The sequence below is a fragment of the Ursus maritimus genome, unplaced genomic scaffold, assembly GCF_017311325.1.
Source record: "Ursus maritimus isolate PB19 unplaced genomic scaffold, ASM1731132v1 scaffold_32, whole genome shotgun sequence".
In the NCBI taxonomy this organism is placed as follows: domain Eukaryota; kingdom Metazoa; phylum Chordata; class Mammalia; order Carnivora; family Ursidae; genus Ursus; species Ursus maritimus.
The window spans coordinates 21,191,977-21,210,980 of NW_024425786.1; the positions used below are offsets into that span (position 1 = coordinate 21,191,977).

Here is a 19,004-nt window from a genome sequence, read left to right on the forward strand (position 1 = left end):
TCAAGGCCAGGGCTTAAGTGCCGTCACGATGTCCTGGTATGTGCCAGTCCGCTGCTGATGTGGCTGGTCATACAAATCAAAAAAGAGAAAAAGAGTTGATTGATGTTTGCTTAGGTATTTATGTTTCAGGAATCACTGGATTTAAAAAAAAAAAATTATGCTGTATAATGTGAGACGTGGAATGGATCCTTTAACATCCTAATCCCAAACCAAAATTTGAGTACAGTACATACCTATAAATACTTACACTAAGCTTGCTGTTCTATCATTCTCAACAGCTGATGTAATTGATTAAACATGGTTAACTGCACAGTAACTTAAGACTACTTACTACGCGTATTAATGTAGATCTTCCCAGGCATTTGAGCAACCAAATCATACAGCCGATCTGTCTATGATGGTGGTCACTGAAGCCACATGTGGCTATTTACATTTAAATGCAAATTTGTAAAAAAATTTTAAATTAATTTCCTTGGCTGCACTAGCCACATTTTAAGCCCGCAGTAGTCCTGTGTGGCTGGTGCCTGTGGTATTGGGCTATGCAAACATAGAACGTTTCTGTAACTGCAGAAAGTTACAGTGGACAGTGCTGATCTAGAAGGACTGTTACATGTATAACAGGACGTTTTTATTATCACCAGGATTCTTCTTGGATGTCAGAGACTTGGAAAAAATGAATATGTAAAAGAACTTCAGATGTATTCTGTGATTTTTTTTTTCCTGTGAAGTTTTAGTTTTGATACAGGCAATATACGGATTGGAAATTGACTTCTTAGAAAGGACATCACACTTTTGGTTGTAATATTTTCTTTGTAAAGAAGCACTCGTGTGTCTGCTGCTACTCCTCACTCCACCAAAAAGTCCATTTGGATTAGACTTACTGGGGTTTTCCCTTTTGACAGGACAGCATGTTGAAGATACCCTGTTCTTAATAACAGCTCTTCTGTATTGGGACTTAAAATGGGCCAGGCATTGTGCTGAACACTTGTACATGCAATACTAGCTCTTTTAATCCTTCCATCAGCCCTGCAAAGTCAGACTTGTCCCTCGGGAAACAGTCCCTGAGGTTGTGACTAGCTTAAGGTTAAGCAGCTACTACCGAATGCACAAACTAGGCTGGAATCTAAACCAGCCTCTACCTGAGCCTAGAACTTCAATTCCTTTTCCTTGTATTGCACGTGTTATAAAGCTCTCTGTAGGTGCTTTACACGTATGAGAACGGTGTCAGGCACATGGTACTCTGGACATACTACTTGCCGTTGCGACAATTGTACATTTTTGTCTGTTCCCTGTAGTTAATAATTGTCTTTCACGTGCATAGTTTTTTGGTGTTAGGTATTAATTTAGCACCAATGTCTTTTTTAAAAGATTTTATTTGAGAGAGAGAGCAAGCGCGAGCAGGGGGAGGGACAGAGAGCGAGAGAGAGGGAGAAGTAGACTCCCCTGCTGAGCGGGGAGCCCGACATGGGGCTCCATCCCAGGACCTGGCATGACCTGAGCTGAAGGCAGTTGCTTAACCAACTGAGCCACCCAGGTGCCCCAGCACCAATGTCTTAAGTGTAAATTTAAGTTTCCCTTTGTTCAAACACATCAAGTACTGTCATCTTTTCCCCCATCCTCCTCCAACCTGGATGGATTACCCCAAAACAAATGTAATCATAGTACACAATGTGGCTCTGCTATAACTATTTACAAAGTTGTCGTGTAAATATTCAATATTGCTTTGACAGACATTTTTTATTTTTTTGCCCAGTGTGGGGCTTGAACTCACATCCCCCCCCCCCAAGATCCAGAGTGGCAAGCTCTACTGACTGAGCCAGCCAGGTGCTCCTGCTTTGTGAAAAATTATAATATGACGATGGAGAAGTGTGTATGTATGAAGGAAGGATAGTCGCTAAGATATCTGAAACTACAAATGCGAGTACATCATTTAGAAATGTGCAGATTCTAGGGAGATGTGGAAACTTGCCTCAAGAGAGTGGGAATTGGGGCTAGGGATAGATAGGTTAAGGGACTGCTGTTTATTATTTATTTCATAAAATTAGCAAATGTTTTCTCAGTGCCTACCATATCCCAGACATTGTAGGAATTTGATTAGAAACAAAACACAGGGGCACGTGGGTGGCACAGTTGTTAAGCGTCTGCCTGGGATCAAGTCCTGAGTCCGGGCTCCCTGCTCAGTGGGAAGCCTGCTTCTCCCTCTCCCACTCCCCCTGCTTGTGTTCCCTCTCTCGCTGTGTCTCTCTGTGTCAAATAAATTAAATCTTTAAAAAAAAAAACAACACAAGAATCCCTGTCTCATGGAGCTTGCACTCGAAAAACAAACATTTAAAAATCTTCCACCTGTAGTAAGCAAAGAGCTCCGCAGAGGGGCTGGCAAATAGTACTAAATAAACAGCTCTCTGCTGTAATTTGAAGGCCTCCAAATACCATGTTGGAGAATTTACTGGATGCCAGGCATTGGGCCAAGTACTTTCCCAACTTCTCATTTTCTCTTCACAACACCCTATGTGGTAAGCACTGCTATTATCCATATTAGTCTCAGGTTAAGTAACTTGCCAAAATAATTAGAGGGGGCTGGGATTGATAGCCAAAGCGCCCAGCCACTACACATGCTATTACAGTAAGTAGGATAAACGTGGAAAAGTGGCAGCTAGCAGCTGGATCTCAAGTTTTCAGACCGGTAAGCGCTTGACTTGGGGGCCCAACGCCCTAAATTTAGGAGGTATAAACTGGTAAAGAAGGGCTTTAATGGCTTATCAGCCCAGAAGGAGCCCCAGAAAGGAATCCTCCAGCACTTGGGGTGAGCTTCACTGTTGGAGTTGACCATCACTTACAGAAGCTCCCCATTCTGAGAAATGGGCGCCAAAGTGAGGTTTTGGTGTGGGACACTCCCAGACTAGGAGAGTTAAACTGTCGGGATTATCTAGTCATTGAAATCGTGTTTACTGAGGGCCTTCCATGGACAGGTCATTGTTTTGGGACAAGTTAGAGCTGGCGCTTTGGGTTAGGGTAGTGGATATGGGACTCCGTAAAGCAGAGTGACAAGACTTGGGGATTATTTGGTTGAGGTGACAGGGTTGCTCCAATTTACCCTCCCTGTAACTCCCCGCCCCCTCTTCCCATCCCAGGGCTATATACAGGAATGATGGAAGAATCCCATCCAGCTTCAACAAACATCTCACGTCTCCAAAACTGGGAAGCAGGGTCAGGGGGTGGCTGAGGTAGACCTGTGGTTTGCCCAAGGTCATACAGTGGAACTGGATCGTCCTGGCTCCCAAAGGGGACTTTTTCGTGTGCTTATATTTGCAGGGTTTGTTTGTTTTTACAATGAGCGTAATTAGTTTTGTAATTTTAAATGTATGTGTGTGCTTGAATACGTGGTCAGAAAGAAGCCCAACAAAGCCAACTACCCAAGGAACCGTACCGCCATAGTAGTGTCTGCTCCGCCCCAGGCCGCGGACTCCGGCTGAGCTCCGCCCCCAGGGATCCCGGAACTCTGGCCCAGCCAACCGGGTCGTCGGAAAAACCCGGAGCGGCGCATCCCGACGTGGCCCTGGGCGCTGAGATTCGGAGCGTGCGCAGAAGGCGTCGGAGGCGCATGCTCCCTGGCGGTCCCGGCCCCGCGGTCTGGCGCCGGCGCTGGCGTCGTCGGCCCGCAGACACACCGCCGGGCTGCGGGCATGGCGGCCAGTCTGTGGATGGGCGACGTGAGTGAGGGCGGCTGCCCGGGTGCGAGGAAGATGAGTCTGAGTGTCACGGGGGAGGAAGAGTCTGAAGGGGAAGGGGCCTTGAATCCCAAAAGGGTGGAAGTGAATGGGGAGGGGAGTTCTTTGGGTGACACAGACGGGTCCCAGAATTTAGGTGGAGGGACCGAGTGTGAGGATGGGGGTTCCTAGCCTTCCGCCTGCGTTCATGGAAGGGAAAGGGAGGTTCTTTACCGGGATAGAATGGCAGGAACCCCGAGGATTGAAGGGCGCTGTGGCTCTAGGACTGGAGGGATAGGGTTCGTAGATCCAAGGAGGAGACTCCCTAAAGGGAGCAAGTTTGAAGGGAAGGGAGGCGAGGATTGAAAACGTGGGAGGTGGGATTCAGGCCAGTGTGTAGATGACCATCTCCACTCCCCTCACCCCCGCCCGCACCAGCAGCGTGTAGCCAACCCTGGCGGGGCTCTGGAGCCGGGAATGAGGAGCCTGGACGCTAGCCTGAATGCTCTGCTCTTGTATTTACGCAGCTGGAGCCCTACATGGATGAGAATTTCATCTCCAGAGCCTTTGCCACCATGGGGGAGACCGTGATGAGCGTCAAAATAATCCGAAACCGCCTCACTGGGTACATTTTCTCCTTCCAGCTTCTCAATTCTCCTTTAATAGACCGTGCTGCCAGTGTCATTCTCGAGAATGTAAACATCGAAAAGTCAGAGTTTCTCACCCCCTAAAAATAGTTAATATAACATAAACGCTAACATTTGGGGGCTTATTGAGAGGAAGTATAGCATATTGCTTAAGGACTGGATTCTGGAGCTAGACTGCAAGTTAGGTCTACTGTGTGACCTTGGGCAAATTACTAAACCTCTCCATTTCCATCTCACCGTGACTGAAAATGGAGATGAAATCACCATCTACCTCATAGAGTTACAGCGAGGATTAAATGAGTTAATTGACATTCAGCATTTTAGAGTAGTCTGGCATGTGGCATATGCTCAATAAATATAAACAGGTTATGAGCTGCTAGGTAGTAAGCACTTTATTTTTTTTTTTTTAAGATTTTATTTATTTATTCAACAGAGATAGAGACAGCCAGCGAGAGAGGGAACACAAGCAGGGGGAGTGGGAGAGGAAGAAGCAGGCTCGTAGCGGAAGAGCCTGATGTGGGGCTCGATCCCAGAACGCCGGGATCACGCCCTGAGCCGAAGGCAGACGCCCAACCACTGTGCCACCCAGGCGCCCTGGTAGTAAGCATTTTAAAATCATTTTTTAGGGGGATACCTGGTGGCTCAGTCCTTAAGCCTGGACTCTTGATTTTAGCTCAGGTCATGATTTCAGGGTCCTGAGGTCGAGCCTGCAGTGGGGCTCTGCATTGGGTGTGGAGCCTGCTTGAGATTATCTCTCTCCCGAAGCACCTGGGTGGCTCAGTCAGTTAAGCCTCTGCTTTCAGCTCAGGTCATGATCCCAGGGTCTTGGGATTGCGCGCTTCCTGGTGAGTGGGGAGTGTGCTTGCCCTCTCCCCCTGCTCATAGGGTCATGCGTTCTCTCTCTCTCTCTCTCCAAAAAAATAAAAATAATCTTTTAAAATTCTATTTTTTTTAAGATTTATTTATCCCCTGCAGTGCTCGATCGTACAACCCCGAGATCATAACCTGAGCTGAAATCGAGTCAAATGCTTAATGGACTGAGCCCCAATAAATAAATCTTAAAAAAAAAAAAAAGATTTTATTTTTAAGTAATTTCCACACCCAGCGTGGGGCTCAAACTTACAACCCTATTGGGGCATCTTGGTGGCTCAGTCAGTTAAGCAGCTGCCTTCTGCTCAGGCTATGATCCAGGATACTGGGATAGAGCCCCACATCGGCTCCTTGCTCAGCAGGGAGCCTGCTTCTCCCTCTGCCTACCGCTTCTACTTGTGCTTGCTCTCTCCCCGCCCAGTGTCAAATAAATAAATAAAATCTTTAAAAACAAAGCAAAACTTACAACCCCAAGATCAAGAGTCGCATGCTCCATGGACTGAGCCAGCCAGGTGCCCCTAAAATCATTTTTTAAATCACAAAAACGTCTGAGCTAAGTACTATTATTAGAGAAGCTTCATAACTGTCTTAAAGTTTACAGAGCTATTAAATGACAAAACAGGACTCAGATCTGTTCTCCAAGTCATGAGTGCCCTTAACTCAGTCATTCACCTAAGTTATTTGTAGAAGCAGTGCCGTGTGCTGCTCTCCTAGGTGCCCGGGATACATGGCTGAAACAAACCAGGCATAGTCTCTCCTCTCGTGGAGTTTACTGCATTCTAATGGGGAAACAAAACAGTACATACGTAAACAAAACCAAATGCAGAGAATATTTTGAGATAGTGGTGCTATATTGCCTCCACATTCTTCCTTCTCTTGAGGGGTCTCAGTTTTCCTTAGGCTTCTAGTTAGAAAAAGGAGGATTCCCTTATCAGTTTGACAGTGTTTACTGAGCAGTTTCTCCGCCAGGTACTCTGCTAAAGAAGCTTGCTAAAACATCAAATGGTGAAAAATACAGATGAGAGAAATGAAGTGTGGTCAGTTCTGGCTTTTGGTTGACAGGTACTTTGTGTATTCAGAATCCCAGTACCTGTTACTGAAACCCAAGTGTGGCTGCCTGTAAAGGAAAGGCCAGTATTCTAGAGATGAGGTTTTTTGTTTTTTTTCTCTTGCCACTCCCCCCCCCGCCCCCCGCAGAGACGAGTTTTGACTGGAAAGGAACATGAGCATTATTCAGGAGGCCAGCTACTCTTGTCCAAAAGCCATCGAAGGTTTCTCCTGGCCCAGAAACTTTTAAAGTGCTTTAGGGCAGTGAATCAGTTAAGGGAGTGCAGTGGTCTATGACAACTCTTGACTACGTGCAGTCTGATGGTGCCGACTACAGATGTTATCGTGCTGCTTGACAGTATTACAATGGGGTCTGGTTCCTTGCTGGGGGGAGGGGGTTGGATGGGGGTGTTGTGTAAGAGGGTTTGGTTTCTTGGTGCCCCGGGTGGTGCAAGAGAGCCTGGTGACATGTAGAAGTGCTCTGTTCTTTCTAGGAAAGAATGCGTGGTCTATAAATGTGCCAAGGTTTAATCAGTCATGTGGGTTAAGGGTGCTTGCTAAAACTTAAAAGACTACTAGGTTGGCCAGAGGAGCCAAGGCAGCTCCATACCTAGGAACAGTTTGGGGTTGTTTTGTGTTTTTGTTTTTTGTCTTCAGCCATGTTATGAAATGAGAAAAGACCAAGGCAGCCACGAGGCTGTTCACATACAGGAATGCAGTGTGGCCGAGGAAGGGACTGAGGAAAAACCAGCACCACGCTAGGTGATAACTGGGAACCAACTTCCCCAAAGCTCCTAACAGCAGAACACTTGAGACAGGAGCATATTTATATAGGCGCTCCAAGAAGGAGACTTTGGTTCCATGCCTGTTCTCTGCAGTGGGCAGGACAGGCCTTTCCACTGGTCTCTGTAGAATTTTCTTTCTTTTTCTTTCTTTTTTTTTTTTTTAAAGATTTTATTTATTTATTCGGCAGAGAGAGAGACAGCCAGCGAGAGAGGGAACACAAGCAGGGGGAGTGGGAGAGGAAGAAGCAGGCTCATAGCAGAGGAGCCTGATGTGGGGCTCGATCCCATAACGCCGGGATCACGCCCTGAGCCGAAGGCAGACGCTTTAACCGCTGTGCCACCCAGGCGCCCCTCTGTAGCGTTTTCTGTATCCAATGCAGTAGAGGTTTTCAGTGACTCTGAGGGAGGCCTAGAGAACTCATTGCCTGGCTCCTTGGCTGCCAGGATGTGACAGGGAACAAGTAGAAAGGGAGAAGCAACTACACAGCCTGGAAGAAAATATGGAGAGAATGGCCCACGGAGGGGCTCCCCAGGTCCTGCTGCATGAGACCATTAACACACCTTGACTCTGAGCCTTCAGGTCTGATGAACAGTCTCAGAAAGGACCCTGTGCCCATCCGTGGAATGTTCCTCGGGGGGATCCCCATCCCCCACCCCACTAGTCCATGGGGCCCTCAGTTTTCATCCTGAGGTCTGGGAGCTGCAGCCCAGAGTAGGGATGAAGAGCTGTACTAGCTACCCTCAGGGAGAGCCAAGAGCGTGCCAGCCTTTCCCTGAGAGGCCGGGGCTCTGCTGCTCCCTCCTCCTCAGAATTGGTGCCTGTATCCCCCCAGTTCCCTACATACTCTCTCCGCTTGCTTTTTATATGTTCTGTACTCTGGGAACAGATTCTCTCACTGGTAGATCACGCTAGCCTAAATATTTTTCTTCTTTTTGCTCTTGTAGACAGAAAACCCCAGATAATCAGTTAGTGGTATGAACACATTCTGTAATACTTTCTACTTTATTGAAATAAGATTTGGAACTATCTTTTCCTATCCACAATTACTAAAATCTAGCTGTTTCTTGTGGTGGTATTTACAGACACGTTACATTTATATCTTGCCTCATTTGAGACTTTGGTCTGTGAGAATACTGTAAAATAAATAAATGCAAATCTAAAAACCAAGACCAGAGAAAATAAGGGGAAAAGATAAGACCCATGGAAAATAATATGCAACAGAGCATAGTGCTGAAGAATGCAGTCAGTGGTTGCACAACAGTGTGAATATTCTTTTTTTTTTTTTTAAGATTTTATTATTTATTTATGGCAGAGAGAGGGAGGCAGAGCGTGTGTGCACAGAGGGGAGGGGCAGAGGGAGAAGCAGGCTCCCTGCATGACCTGAGCCAAAACCAAGAGTCGGAGGCTTAACCAACTGTGCCACCCAGGTGCCCTCGGAATATCTTTTGTAGCTTTTTTTTTTTTTAATGTCTCTCTCACTCTCTTTTTTTCCCCATGCCAGATAGGTCATGTGCCAAGGTTGTAACAGAGTTTGAGGGGGTACATGTCACCACAGTATGAACAGTCAGCCATCACAGTTATGAACTACCGAAGGGTCAGCTCCTGTCTGTTCTAAGCCCAGGAAAGCTCGCCTCTTATCTTTTCTCGTAACACTGACTTTTTAAAGAGGTGAGACTAATTGTCTTACATAAGGTTCTGCGTTCTGGAATCTGGTTTTATCTGCTTGCTTGTGGTGGTGCTTTACATGTTCTGTCCCTAATATCCCCTGTAAACTGAACATTAGATCTTAGGGTTTGATTGGATTGTATTAAATATTTCTAGGGGTGCCTGGGTGACTCAGTGGGTCAAGTGTCTGCCTCTTGGTTTCGGCTCAGGTCATGGCATCTCGCCCTGCGTCAGACTGGGTGCTCAGCAGGGAGTCTGCTGCTCTCCCTCTCTCCGATCCTCCCCCCTGCTTGTGCGTGTGCTCTCTCTCAAATAAATAAATCTTAAAAAAATATTTTTGGCAAAAGCACTTCAAAGGTGGTACAGTGCGTCAGTAAATGTTTACCAGATGAGTCTGGGACTGGCCCAGATGGGCAGTCCTTATATTCAGGTTTGTAAGTTAGTTCTGAACTGAAAGATGTCAGGAAACAAAAACCGTATGGGCTCTGATCAGAAAAACAGTTCTCCCTCCCCTCGGGCCAGGGCTCAGTCCCATCTGGGAATCCCATCTTGAACCATTCTCCTCTCTCTTGTTTGCTTTCTTTGCAGAATCCCAGCTGGCTACTGTTTTGTAGAATTTGCAGATTTGGCCACAGCCGAGAAGTGTTTGCATAAAATTAATGGGAAACCCCTGCCAGGAGCCACACCTGTAAGGATGCTTGGATAATGACGATGTTCCCATTTTTTATTGTCATCGATAACTTTCATTTATTGAATCCCTACTGTATACTCACTCTATTTACTCCTATAACCAGCCTGCATAGTAGGCGTCGGTATCTTTGCCAGTCAGGAGACCGAAGCTCAGGGAAGTGGAATCACTGGTCCGAGGCAGCACGGGTAGTAACTAGCAGAGGCAGGATGCAAACTGAAGATTGGTTGCCTCTCAAATCCATGCCCTTTGCACTCTGCCCCGCCGCCTCCCTTCACGGAAGACTTGCAACCCTAGACCTCCTGTCTGATTGCAAAGCTAGAACAGGCTGGCAGCAGTGAGGACACATCTCAAGAGAGTTACATTCTGCTCTTCCCACAGTTACTTAGCTTACAGCCGCACCAAGCTGGCACACCTGGGCTCATAGAACCACGGAGCTGGCAGTGCCCTTAGCGGCCGTCCGTGCAACCCCTCACTTTATACAGGAGAGAAAGCTGAGGCTTAGAGAGGGGGAGATGTTTTGGCCAAGGTAATTTATTTCAGTTTTTTTCAAATATTGTTTGACTCTTGAAACACCTTTCTCTGTTTTAGTTTGTTTGTTTTTAAATTTGTAGGCAAAACGTTTTAAACTGAACTATGCCACTTACGGGAAACAGCCGGATAACAGGTAAGTGCAGGGTAGCCCCGAGCAGCTTCAAGCCCCAGGAAATGTCTAGATAGAGACAGGATGCATCACTGTGCTGGTCACCACCAAAGAGGAGGCTGGGGAGCCGAGTTTGGTCTGCTCTGCCTTCCTCCTGAAGGATGACTCCCACCCCTTCCCCCGCTGGTGGACCTGCCCAGCATGCTTCTTGTCAAGACCCGTGTCTTCTCTTTATTTGGTCCTGCCCCCAGCCTTCCACCCTGTTAGTACCCGCAATATTGATGTTTTATTCAGTAAGAATTGACCTGTTGTAGGGATATAACTTGATCGTTTCAGGGTGCTCTTCAAAAGCTTTAAAACAGTGTATCAGGAGCTTTAAAAAGATTTGTACCCACTGACCCTGTAATTCTACTTCAGAATTTATATGTGGATGTGTGCAAAGGTTAGCCTCAAAAGTGTTCCTTGAAATATTACATGTAATGGGGGAAATTGGGGAAAAACCCATATAATCTAATAATAGAGAAGTGGCTTAAATGATACTATGTTCATTAATTGGAATACTGCATATCCATTAATAACTCATTTTGTAACAGATGAGGACAGGTCAAGAAGTTGGTGGTTTGTTAAAAGTGAAAAAAATGCTAGAAACAAAACAAGGGAGTCCTACCCAAGTTTTGTAAATTCAAAAAGAGAAGCCAGGGGCACCTGGGTGGCTCAGTTGGTTAAGCATCCAGCTCTTGATCTCAGCTCAGGGCATGACCTCATGGTTGTGAGTTTGGGCCTGCGTTGGGCTCCGCGCTGGAGGTGGAACCTACTTTAAAAAAGGAAAAAAAAAGGGACACCTCGGTGGCTCAGTCGGTTAAGCCTCTGCCTTTGGCTCAGGTCATGTTCTCAGCCAGGGTCCTGGGATCGAGTCCCGTGTTGGGCTCCCTGCTCAGCGGGGAACCTCCTTCTCCCTCTGCCTGCTGCTCCCCTGCTTGTGCTCACTCTCTGTCTGTCAAATAAGTGAATAAAATCTTTAAAAAAAAAAAATTTGCAGCGAACACAGAGTGTCTAGTTTTCTCTTTTGAGCACCTCTGACTGCCCCCCCCACCTGCACTCCTATAATATTTGAAGCCAGACAGGCTTTGTTCAGTGGGTAATGCGCTTGGGACGGGCTGCTTCCATAACTCTGCCAGGACTGCCAAACACAACAAATTAGGACCCGGCTAAGGACCCATCAGATGTGCTGTTCCCTGGGAAGGCCCAGGAGAGGTTTATCTAGAATGGGCCCAACGAGCTTGTTAGAACAAAGCTTTTGGTGTCTGTCTCTGAATCTTGTTCTCTCCTCTCAGCCCTGAGTATTCCCTCTTTGTGGGGGACCTGACCCCAGATGTGGATGATGGCATGCTGTATGAATTCTTCGTCAAAGTCTACCCCTCCTGTCGGGGAGGCAAGGTGGTTTTGGACCAGACGGGCGTGTCGAAGTAAGGCCTTACCTGTGACTGATGCCTGCCTAGTTCAGCACTTGTCTCATAGATGGAGGAGTTAGAGTGAGGCCTGTAGCCTGGGGGTGAAGAGCACAGGTCCGGAGCCGGACTGCGGTGTGCATCCTGACTCCGGTGCTGGCCCAGCCTCTGACCCGATTTCCTGCTCGGTACGACAGGCCTGACCTAACAGCTACACGCTGTGCTGTAAATAAAGCGGGGGGGGGTATGCGTGGCGGGCATTCGCCTCTTTATCTGTTATTGTTACTTCAGAGGTAGAAAAACCTCAAGAAAGGCTTATTTTTGATCAGAATAATAGTTACAAGCACAACCTTGAGTTATAAGCTCAAGACCTGGGTTTGAATCCTGCTTCTACAATGATGTTGGGCAAATTATTAGAGCCCTCTGAACTTGGTTTCCTCCTCAGTACAATGGGGACACTGCCGTGATCTAGTCTTTGGGCAGTTTGACGAGATAATCCTGGGGAAATAATAAGTGCTTATGAAGTATTAGCTATCATTCGTTGATCCCCCACATAGAGTAGGAGTCCCGGGGTGCCTGGGTGGCTTAGTCAGTTAAGTGTCTGACTCTTGGTTTCGACAGTCTTGGTTTCGGCTCAGGTCATGATCTCAGTGAGATCGAGCCCCACGGGGCTCTGGGCTCAGTGCAGAGTCTGCTTGAGATTCTTTCCTACTTCCTGTCCTTCCCCCTCTGCCCCTCCCCCCACTCTTGCACGTACATGTTCTCTCAAATAAAATTAAAAAAAAAAAAAGTCGAGCAGAGCAGGAACCTTCTCTGCTTGTGACCGCCGAGCAGTTGCCTAACGTGACACCTGGTGTGCAGGGCAGATGTCGTAAATATTTGCTCAGTGAACCACAGCTGTTCCTACCGCCGCCTCTACCATAATGATGCTGACGGTAACAGGATTTCCAGTAGATTGGGAGGGAAGCCACCAGGAAGGAGCCCGGTCACCAAAGGCGCGGAGGGGATTCCTCCGGACTCGGGCTCCCTCCGTGCCGGAGTTTCACATCGCTCTGAGGCGCATCTCCACGGATGGATCTCCCATCCCTCCCTGCAGAGTCGGACAGACTCTCTCTCCCCCTCTCCTCCACTCTTAGACTTTACCTCCATCACGTTTGTGATCTAAACAGGGTATGTGCTTTTGTTTTCTGCAGGGGCTATGGTTTTGTGAAGTTCACGGATGAGCTGGAACAGAAGCGAGCTCTGAGCGAGTGCCAGGGAGCCGTGGGCCTGGGGTCTAAGCCAGTGCGACTGAGTGTGGCAATCCCCAAAGCGTGAGTCCTGCGCTGCCGGGGGGCGGAGGGCCTCTGGACCCGTGCCCACCTGGACACTCCCCTTCTGCTCGTTGACAGTCGGAGCTTCCGCGTGCGGGGTGGGGGGCTGCAGGGAGGCCTGGTACTTCAGGCTGTGTGCGGGGCACTGCGGGTGAACGAGCACAACTCTGCCCCTCCAGAAGCTTCCAGCTGGGGGAGAGCTATGACCTGCGAAGGCAGATACGTTCAGACATTGCTGGTAGCAGTACTGGGAAAGCAGTGTGTCCTGCATACTTAATGTTCCTGCCCTTGCCAAGTAGTATCCCTGTTAGAAATTTACCCACAGAATTAATAAGAATTGAGCAGCAGGAAAAAAAGTATACCCGATCTTAGCTGTGGGAACGGCTGGGAGTTAATGATCCAGACACCGCAGAATATCCTATACGTCACCGCGCTCCCTGTCGTGCCAGGCAGAAAGCCCTTCTTCACTTACAGCTCCAGGCAAGTTTCTCACTCAGATAGAAGACAGCTACTGTCTGCATAGAATCTTCTATCCTTTGCCTGAAGCGGTGGCTAGGACCGTTTTGTCCCGAAGGGGACATTGGCAACACCTGGAGATAATTTTGGTTGTCCCAACTTGGGTGGGGGAGGTGCCGTGGGCATCTAGTGAGTGGAGACTGGCTCTTAAGCAGCCTGTGCTGCGCGGGACGGCCCCCGCCCCAGACTCACCTGCCCTGCCCCCGGGTCAGTGCTACCCAGGCTGAGCAGTCCCGTGCCAGGCGCGGAGGCGTGACTGCATTCTTAGCGCAGAACTTCCAGATCGCCAGGTTTTTTCAAAGCAGCAAAAGATTGGAGGTTCTTTGCTGCTTAACTGTATTTACTACATGGAAGATCAGCCAGAGTGATTTCCCCCCAGAAATGTTATTTGTTCTAAACTCTACCATATAGGGGTGCCTGGGTGGCCCAGTCCGTTAGGTGTCTACCTTCTGCTCAGGTCATGATCATGGGATCATGGGATCGAGCCCCTCATTGGGCTCCCTGCTCAGCAGGGAGCCTGCCTCTCCCTCTGCTGCTCCCCCTGCTCGTGCTGTCTCTCACTCGCAAATAAATAAAATTAAAAAAAATAGTAATAACCTCTACTATATAAAAACATTAAAGAACATATTTAAAAGAAAGAAGTTTCCTTATTACCCTAAGATGGCTAATTATGTTTTCTGACTTCTAGGCTTCTCCACAGACATCATGATATGTGATATAGATACACACCCTGTGTGGATCAATTTACATGTGGTAGATTTATTTCTTTATTCATTTTTAATTATAATCTCATTCTTTTTTTCCCCCCAGTTTTCTTCGTATACGCTTTCCCTTTCCCATATAGCTGTACAGTCCTCATCAGAGAATTTCTTAACAGCTGCGGGTATCTCGAGTGTATGTTCTGCCCCGAGGTTCCTCTGATACTGATGTGTTGGTTGTTTCGGATGTGTTACCATTTATTCGATCAGCGGTGACTGAGTCCCTGCAACTCCTCAGGCTCTGACCTAGACTTTGGGGTTGTAGCTGTAAACAGAGAAGGAAAATCCCTTCTGCAAGGAGGTTATATTCCGTTCCATTTCTTGGTTGATCATTGTTGTCAGAGCTTGGTGCCTGTGTCTAGGGCGGTACCATCGGGCACTCGGAATTGAGGGCAGGAGGAGGTCCTTTTGAGAGTTCGTCCGCAAGAGCTGAGTGTGGAGAAACTGAACAGAAATGTGCAGACCCAGGCCAGGGAGACTGCCTTCAAGTCTGTGAACATATCAGGAGGGAGGCACACTGCTTGGAAACATGGCGGGGTAGTCAAGGACGAGAACGTTAGCGGTTTCCACGCTCGCGCTGGACAGGGAGAAGGAGTCTCTGCCATTGGACTTCAGCTAGCCACCCCATCAGCAGGGGATGCTCAGACAGGCGTGGAGTTGTCTAACTGCTCTGGCCGAGTCCTCACCACACAGACGTTGAACTCAAAAGGAACTTGTGAAGAGCCCTTCAGATTTTGAGAATGCGGTTCCTGTGACAGGATTCGCTGTGGTAGTTCAGCTCCTGCTTATTTATTTATTTTTTAAAGATTATTTATTTATCTATTTATTTATTTATTTGACACAGAGAGAGAGAGACAGCCAGCGAGAGAGGGAACACAAGCAGGGGGAGTGGGAGAGGAAGAAGCAGGCTCCCAGCAGAGCAGGGAGCCCGATGCGGGGCTCGATCCCAGGACTCTGGGATCACACCCTGGGCCGAAGGCAGACGCCACCCAGGCGCCCCTCAGCTCCTGCTTATGACTTGGTTTCCTCTCTGGCTTCACTGTGTCCTCACCAATCCTGAGGACACGGGTGCATTCCCCACCACGTGACAGCCAGTTCTCCCCATGAGCCAGCTGCGTGGTGTGAGCCTCTGCCTCCTGCACGTTCGGCTGCACCTGGGAGTCTGGCTCTTCGGAGTGTGATGACTCAGGAAGCGCTTCACCATGTCGTTCCTTTGATTGCCCTCCTCTAGGACTGCCGGTCAGACCCACCTGTCTCGTAAGCCTACCCAACCATACATGGCTTTGTGTATTTTTGAAAGCAGTAGATCCTTTGCAAGCTTGACATTCTGCTTTGGTTAGCAGTGGCTGGGGTAGCCATACCAGCTGGGGAAAAAAGCTGTCCACTGAGCCTGGGCCTCAGCCCTGATTGGTCAGGGCAGGATACAGGAGCCTGGCAAGGTGCAGATGCTGTATGTAACGGTGCGGTGTTCAGAGCATGAGTCTTGGAGTTAAATTTGGCTCCAGTCCTAGGTGTGGCCTTGGGTGAGTCACTTAACCTTTTAGAGTCTCCGTGTTCTCATCTGTATAATGGGAACAATAATTAATAGCTCTGTCAGAGGGTTGTGTAGGACTTAAAACAGGAGCCTGTGTATGAAAAGCCGTGTGCCCAAATCCCGAGTACTTACTCCGTAAACAGTAGCTGTGACTACAGTGGTGATGGTAAGGCTCCTGGAACACTTCTTTTTTTGTGGGAAAGAGGTGATTAGACCTTTTGTAGTTTGAAATGCTTCTTGGATCATCCTAAATCCAGATTTTCCAGGCCATGTTCACCTGAGCCTTTGTGGCTGGCAGAAAAACAGTCTCCCCACCCCCAGATCTTGAGAAGAGGACAAGTCAGTACTGACAAGATTTGATAAGAGAGCCAGACCTAGCTATTAAAAACTCCTGACCTTAAAGCCTGGGCTCTGGAGCCAGACTGCCAGGGTTTGGATCTCTGTGTGACTTTGGACAAACTGGGTGACCCAGACCTCAGTTTCCTCATCTGTAAAATAAGAATAGACGTATTCTTACTGCATAGGGTTGTTGTGGGGATTAAATGAGTTAATCTGCATAAAGCAGTTGAACAGCCCTGGCGTAGTAAGTGTTATGGGAACGCTTGCCTATAGTTGTTTATTTTTGCTGCTTTCCTCGTCTAAGGAGCCGTGTGAAGCCAGTGGAGTATACTCAGATGTACAGTTACAGCTACAACCAGTATTACCAGCAGTACCAGAACTACTACGCGCAGTGGGGCTACGACCAGAACACGGGCAGCTACAGCTACAGCTACCCCCAGTACGGCTACACGCAGAGCACCATGCAGGTAACCGCGGGCGGGCCCGCCGGCTCCGCTGGGCTTAGGTCGTCCTGCGGCGTGGGGGTAGTAGGGACGGGAGCTTGGGCTTCAGAAAAAAAACAGGGAAAGATGAAGCAAGTATTTGTTAAAAATAAGGCCGCCTTGTCTTGGGCCAGGCGTTCACGCTGCTGCTCACCCTCTCTTTGGTCTCTTGGCAGACATATGAAGAAGTCGGGGATGACGCACTGGAAGGTAAGAAAGAGTTCGTTCACGCATTCCTCTGTCCTCTGTCGGGTGACTGCTCTGTGGCGGGCACTGTGCCTGTAGCCAGATGCTGAGGAAGGCAAGGTGGGTTCTGCTCTGGAGGAATGTGCTTCTAGTGAGAGCTGGGGCATGCGTAATTACAGTGAGAAGTGAGCGTGGGCCTCAGAGGTGTGCGTGCGGTCCCGGAGAGCCCGGAGGAGGCCGCTCACCGGGGGAGAGAGCTGGTCACTCCCTAGACGTGGGACAGTCGACCCCCACATGTAGGTCTCCGGCAAAACTGTTGCCTTGTGTGTGTTTGATAGTTTAATTTTTTCCTATATACTTTAAGTTACAATTTTTCCTCATTCTCAAGTAATAGTTATGATTGAAAATTTGGAAAATACAGTAACATATTATGAAGAAACTGAAATCACTCCAATCTGCTACATAGTAATAGCCATCATTAATTTTTTAAATTAAAAGCATTTGTTGTAATTTCTACTGAATTTAACAGAGGAAAAAGGAAAGTAAAACTGAAGGAATTGATAACCTTCAAACATGATTTTTCAAATGAGATATTAATACTAAAAGGATTTCTAAGGTTTGAAAATATTATGAAAAACAAATTTTTTTAAGACATGTTTCTGAATAGATGTTAAGTTTTAAAGAAGTAAAATTCTGGGGCGCCTGGCTGGCTCAACAGTGGAGCATGTGACTCTTGATCTTGGGGTGGTGAGTTCATGCCCCATGTTGGGTATAGAGATTACTTAAAAAAAAAAAAAAATCTTGGGGCACCTGGGTGGCTCAGTCGGCTAAGCGTCCGTCTCTTGATTTCTGCTCAGGTCATGATCTCGGGGTCATGAGATCAAGCCCTTCATCGCGTCAGGCTCCACACTGGGCTTGGAGCCTGCTTAAGATTCTCCCTCTACCCTACCCCCACCCTGCTCTCACGCAGTCTTTAGAAAAATAAAAATAAATAAAAAGTAAAAGTAAAAAAATAATACTAAAGCACTTGTACATACATGTTTTCCTCTGAATCTTACAGCAGTGAGCTTGGGGGTGGGCAGGGCAGAACACGGGCTCTAGTTGACGCGTGGGGAACTGGCCGTCCAGGTGCTCTGCTCAGGCTCACCCAGTGAGTTAGGGGCTAAGTCAGGCCGGAGTTCCTGACTTTCTGTACTCAGTCTCTAACTGGTCCCTCCAGGGAATACTTTTTTTTTTTAAGAGAATATTAACCTGATTATAATATCTGTGTATAACTCCTTAGAATTAGAATTTTCCAGTCTCATTCTCATCCATTAATATAATAATACCAAACATATTTTGTGCCAGGCCCTGCTACCTGTCAACATGATGTTGGGTTGGTGCCATTATAATCCCCAATCTACAGAAAAGAAAACTGAGGCTTAGGGAATTGGTAACAGCTAATAGTTACTGAGATTTTACTACGTGCAGGCCCTGTTCTAAGCATTTTACATCTATTAAGACATTTAACTTTCACAACTGTTTTGAGGTAAGTAGCACAATTTATTCTGGTTTTATAGAATAAAAAACCAAGGGAAAGCGGTCAAATTACTTGTTCAAGGTCGATGATACTGTAAATTGCAACATAGTATTTAGAGATGGAGTCACTCTTGGAACCCTTGCAGTCTTGCCCCAGACTACATGCTTTTTACCACTGACTTACACTGCCTCCCAGTTCAACCTAATACCCACCCAGAGGGGGCACAGCAGGAGTCGTTGCCCTTCTCCGTCTCTTCCTCGGTTTGGGTGAGCCATGGCTTCAGAGTGAGGAAGGGTGCTCTGTTGTAGCGTATCCACAGGCTTCGGCTCACACAAAGGCCTGTCTGTGATTGAGCTCTTTACTAAACTGTTCCTATAAAGCTGTTACCTACACCAAGTAGAGAAACCAGGCCGGTCGTGCTTTCTTACCGTTTCCATAGGGAGCCTCTGTAAATGCTCAGAACTTCTTAGAATTTAGATCAGAATTCCAACAGAAAGAAAGATCCTTTTGGTTACAGGAACAGGCATAGGACTTATGTGAAAAGATCAGCATTGGTTTGGAAAAGGAAACAGACTCTTAAAAGTAGTGAGAAAGTTTGAAATAATTTACAAAAGAAACACACATGCCAGTAAATAACAAGAAAAAAAGTTGAAACGTACTCTTTGTATCAAAGGTGATCCGTACCGTATCACCAGTAGGACATCGTATGTATAAATCTGTAAGGCAGGCCCGCCAGCTGGAAAGTCAGGATTTCTCTTACAGTCTTGAGGCAGAATTCCTTCTTTGGGAAACCTCACTAAATTTAAGGCCTTTAGGTTTTCAACAGATCAGATGAGACCCACCCACGTTATTGAGG

The 19,004-nt window shown here is 47.4% G+C and overlaps 1 protein-coding gene and 1 non-coding gene across 6 annotated transcripts in view; one reads left to right on the top strand and one right to left on the bottom strand.

The window, feature by feature from the left end:
• The first annotated feature begins 3,555 nt into the window (after positions 1-3,555).
• LOC103666485 (tRNA selenocysteine 1 associated protein 1) overlaps positions 3,556-19,004 on the top strand; it is a 19,236-nt gene continuing 3,787 nt past the window's right edge. The window contains exons 1-8 of one of the 5 annotated variants that reach the window (XM_008694514.2): positions 3,556-3,710; positions 4,235-4,332; positions 9,311-9,410; positions 10,025-10,077; positions 11,388-11,519; positions 12,695-12,814; positions 16,269-16,428; positions 16,620-16,653. In XM_008694514.2, the coding sequence (XP_008692736.1) occupies positions 3,684-3,710; positions 4,235-4,332; positions 9,311-9,410; positions 10,025-10,077; positions 11,388-11,519; positions 12,695-12,814; positions 16,269-16,428; positions 16,620-16,653 (724 nt within the window). In that variant the 5' untranslated portion in view covers positions 3,556-3,683. The other 4 variants (XM_008694513.2, XM_040619126.1, XM_040619127.1 and 1 more) reach the window with 4 other exon arrangements.
• LOC121099872 lies at positions 8,553-8,653 on the bottom strand. Its single transcript, XR_005831613.1, has one exon. It is a non-coding gene; the product is annotated as a small nucleolar RNA U13 (small nucleolar RNA).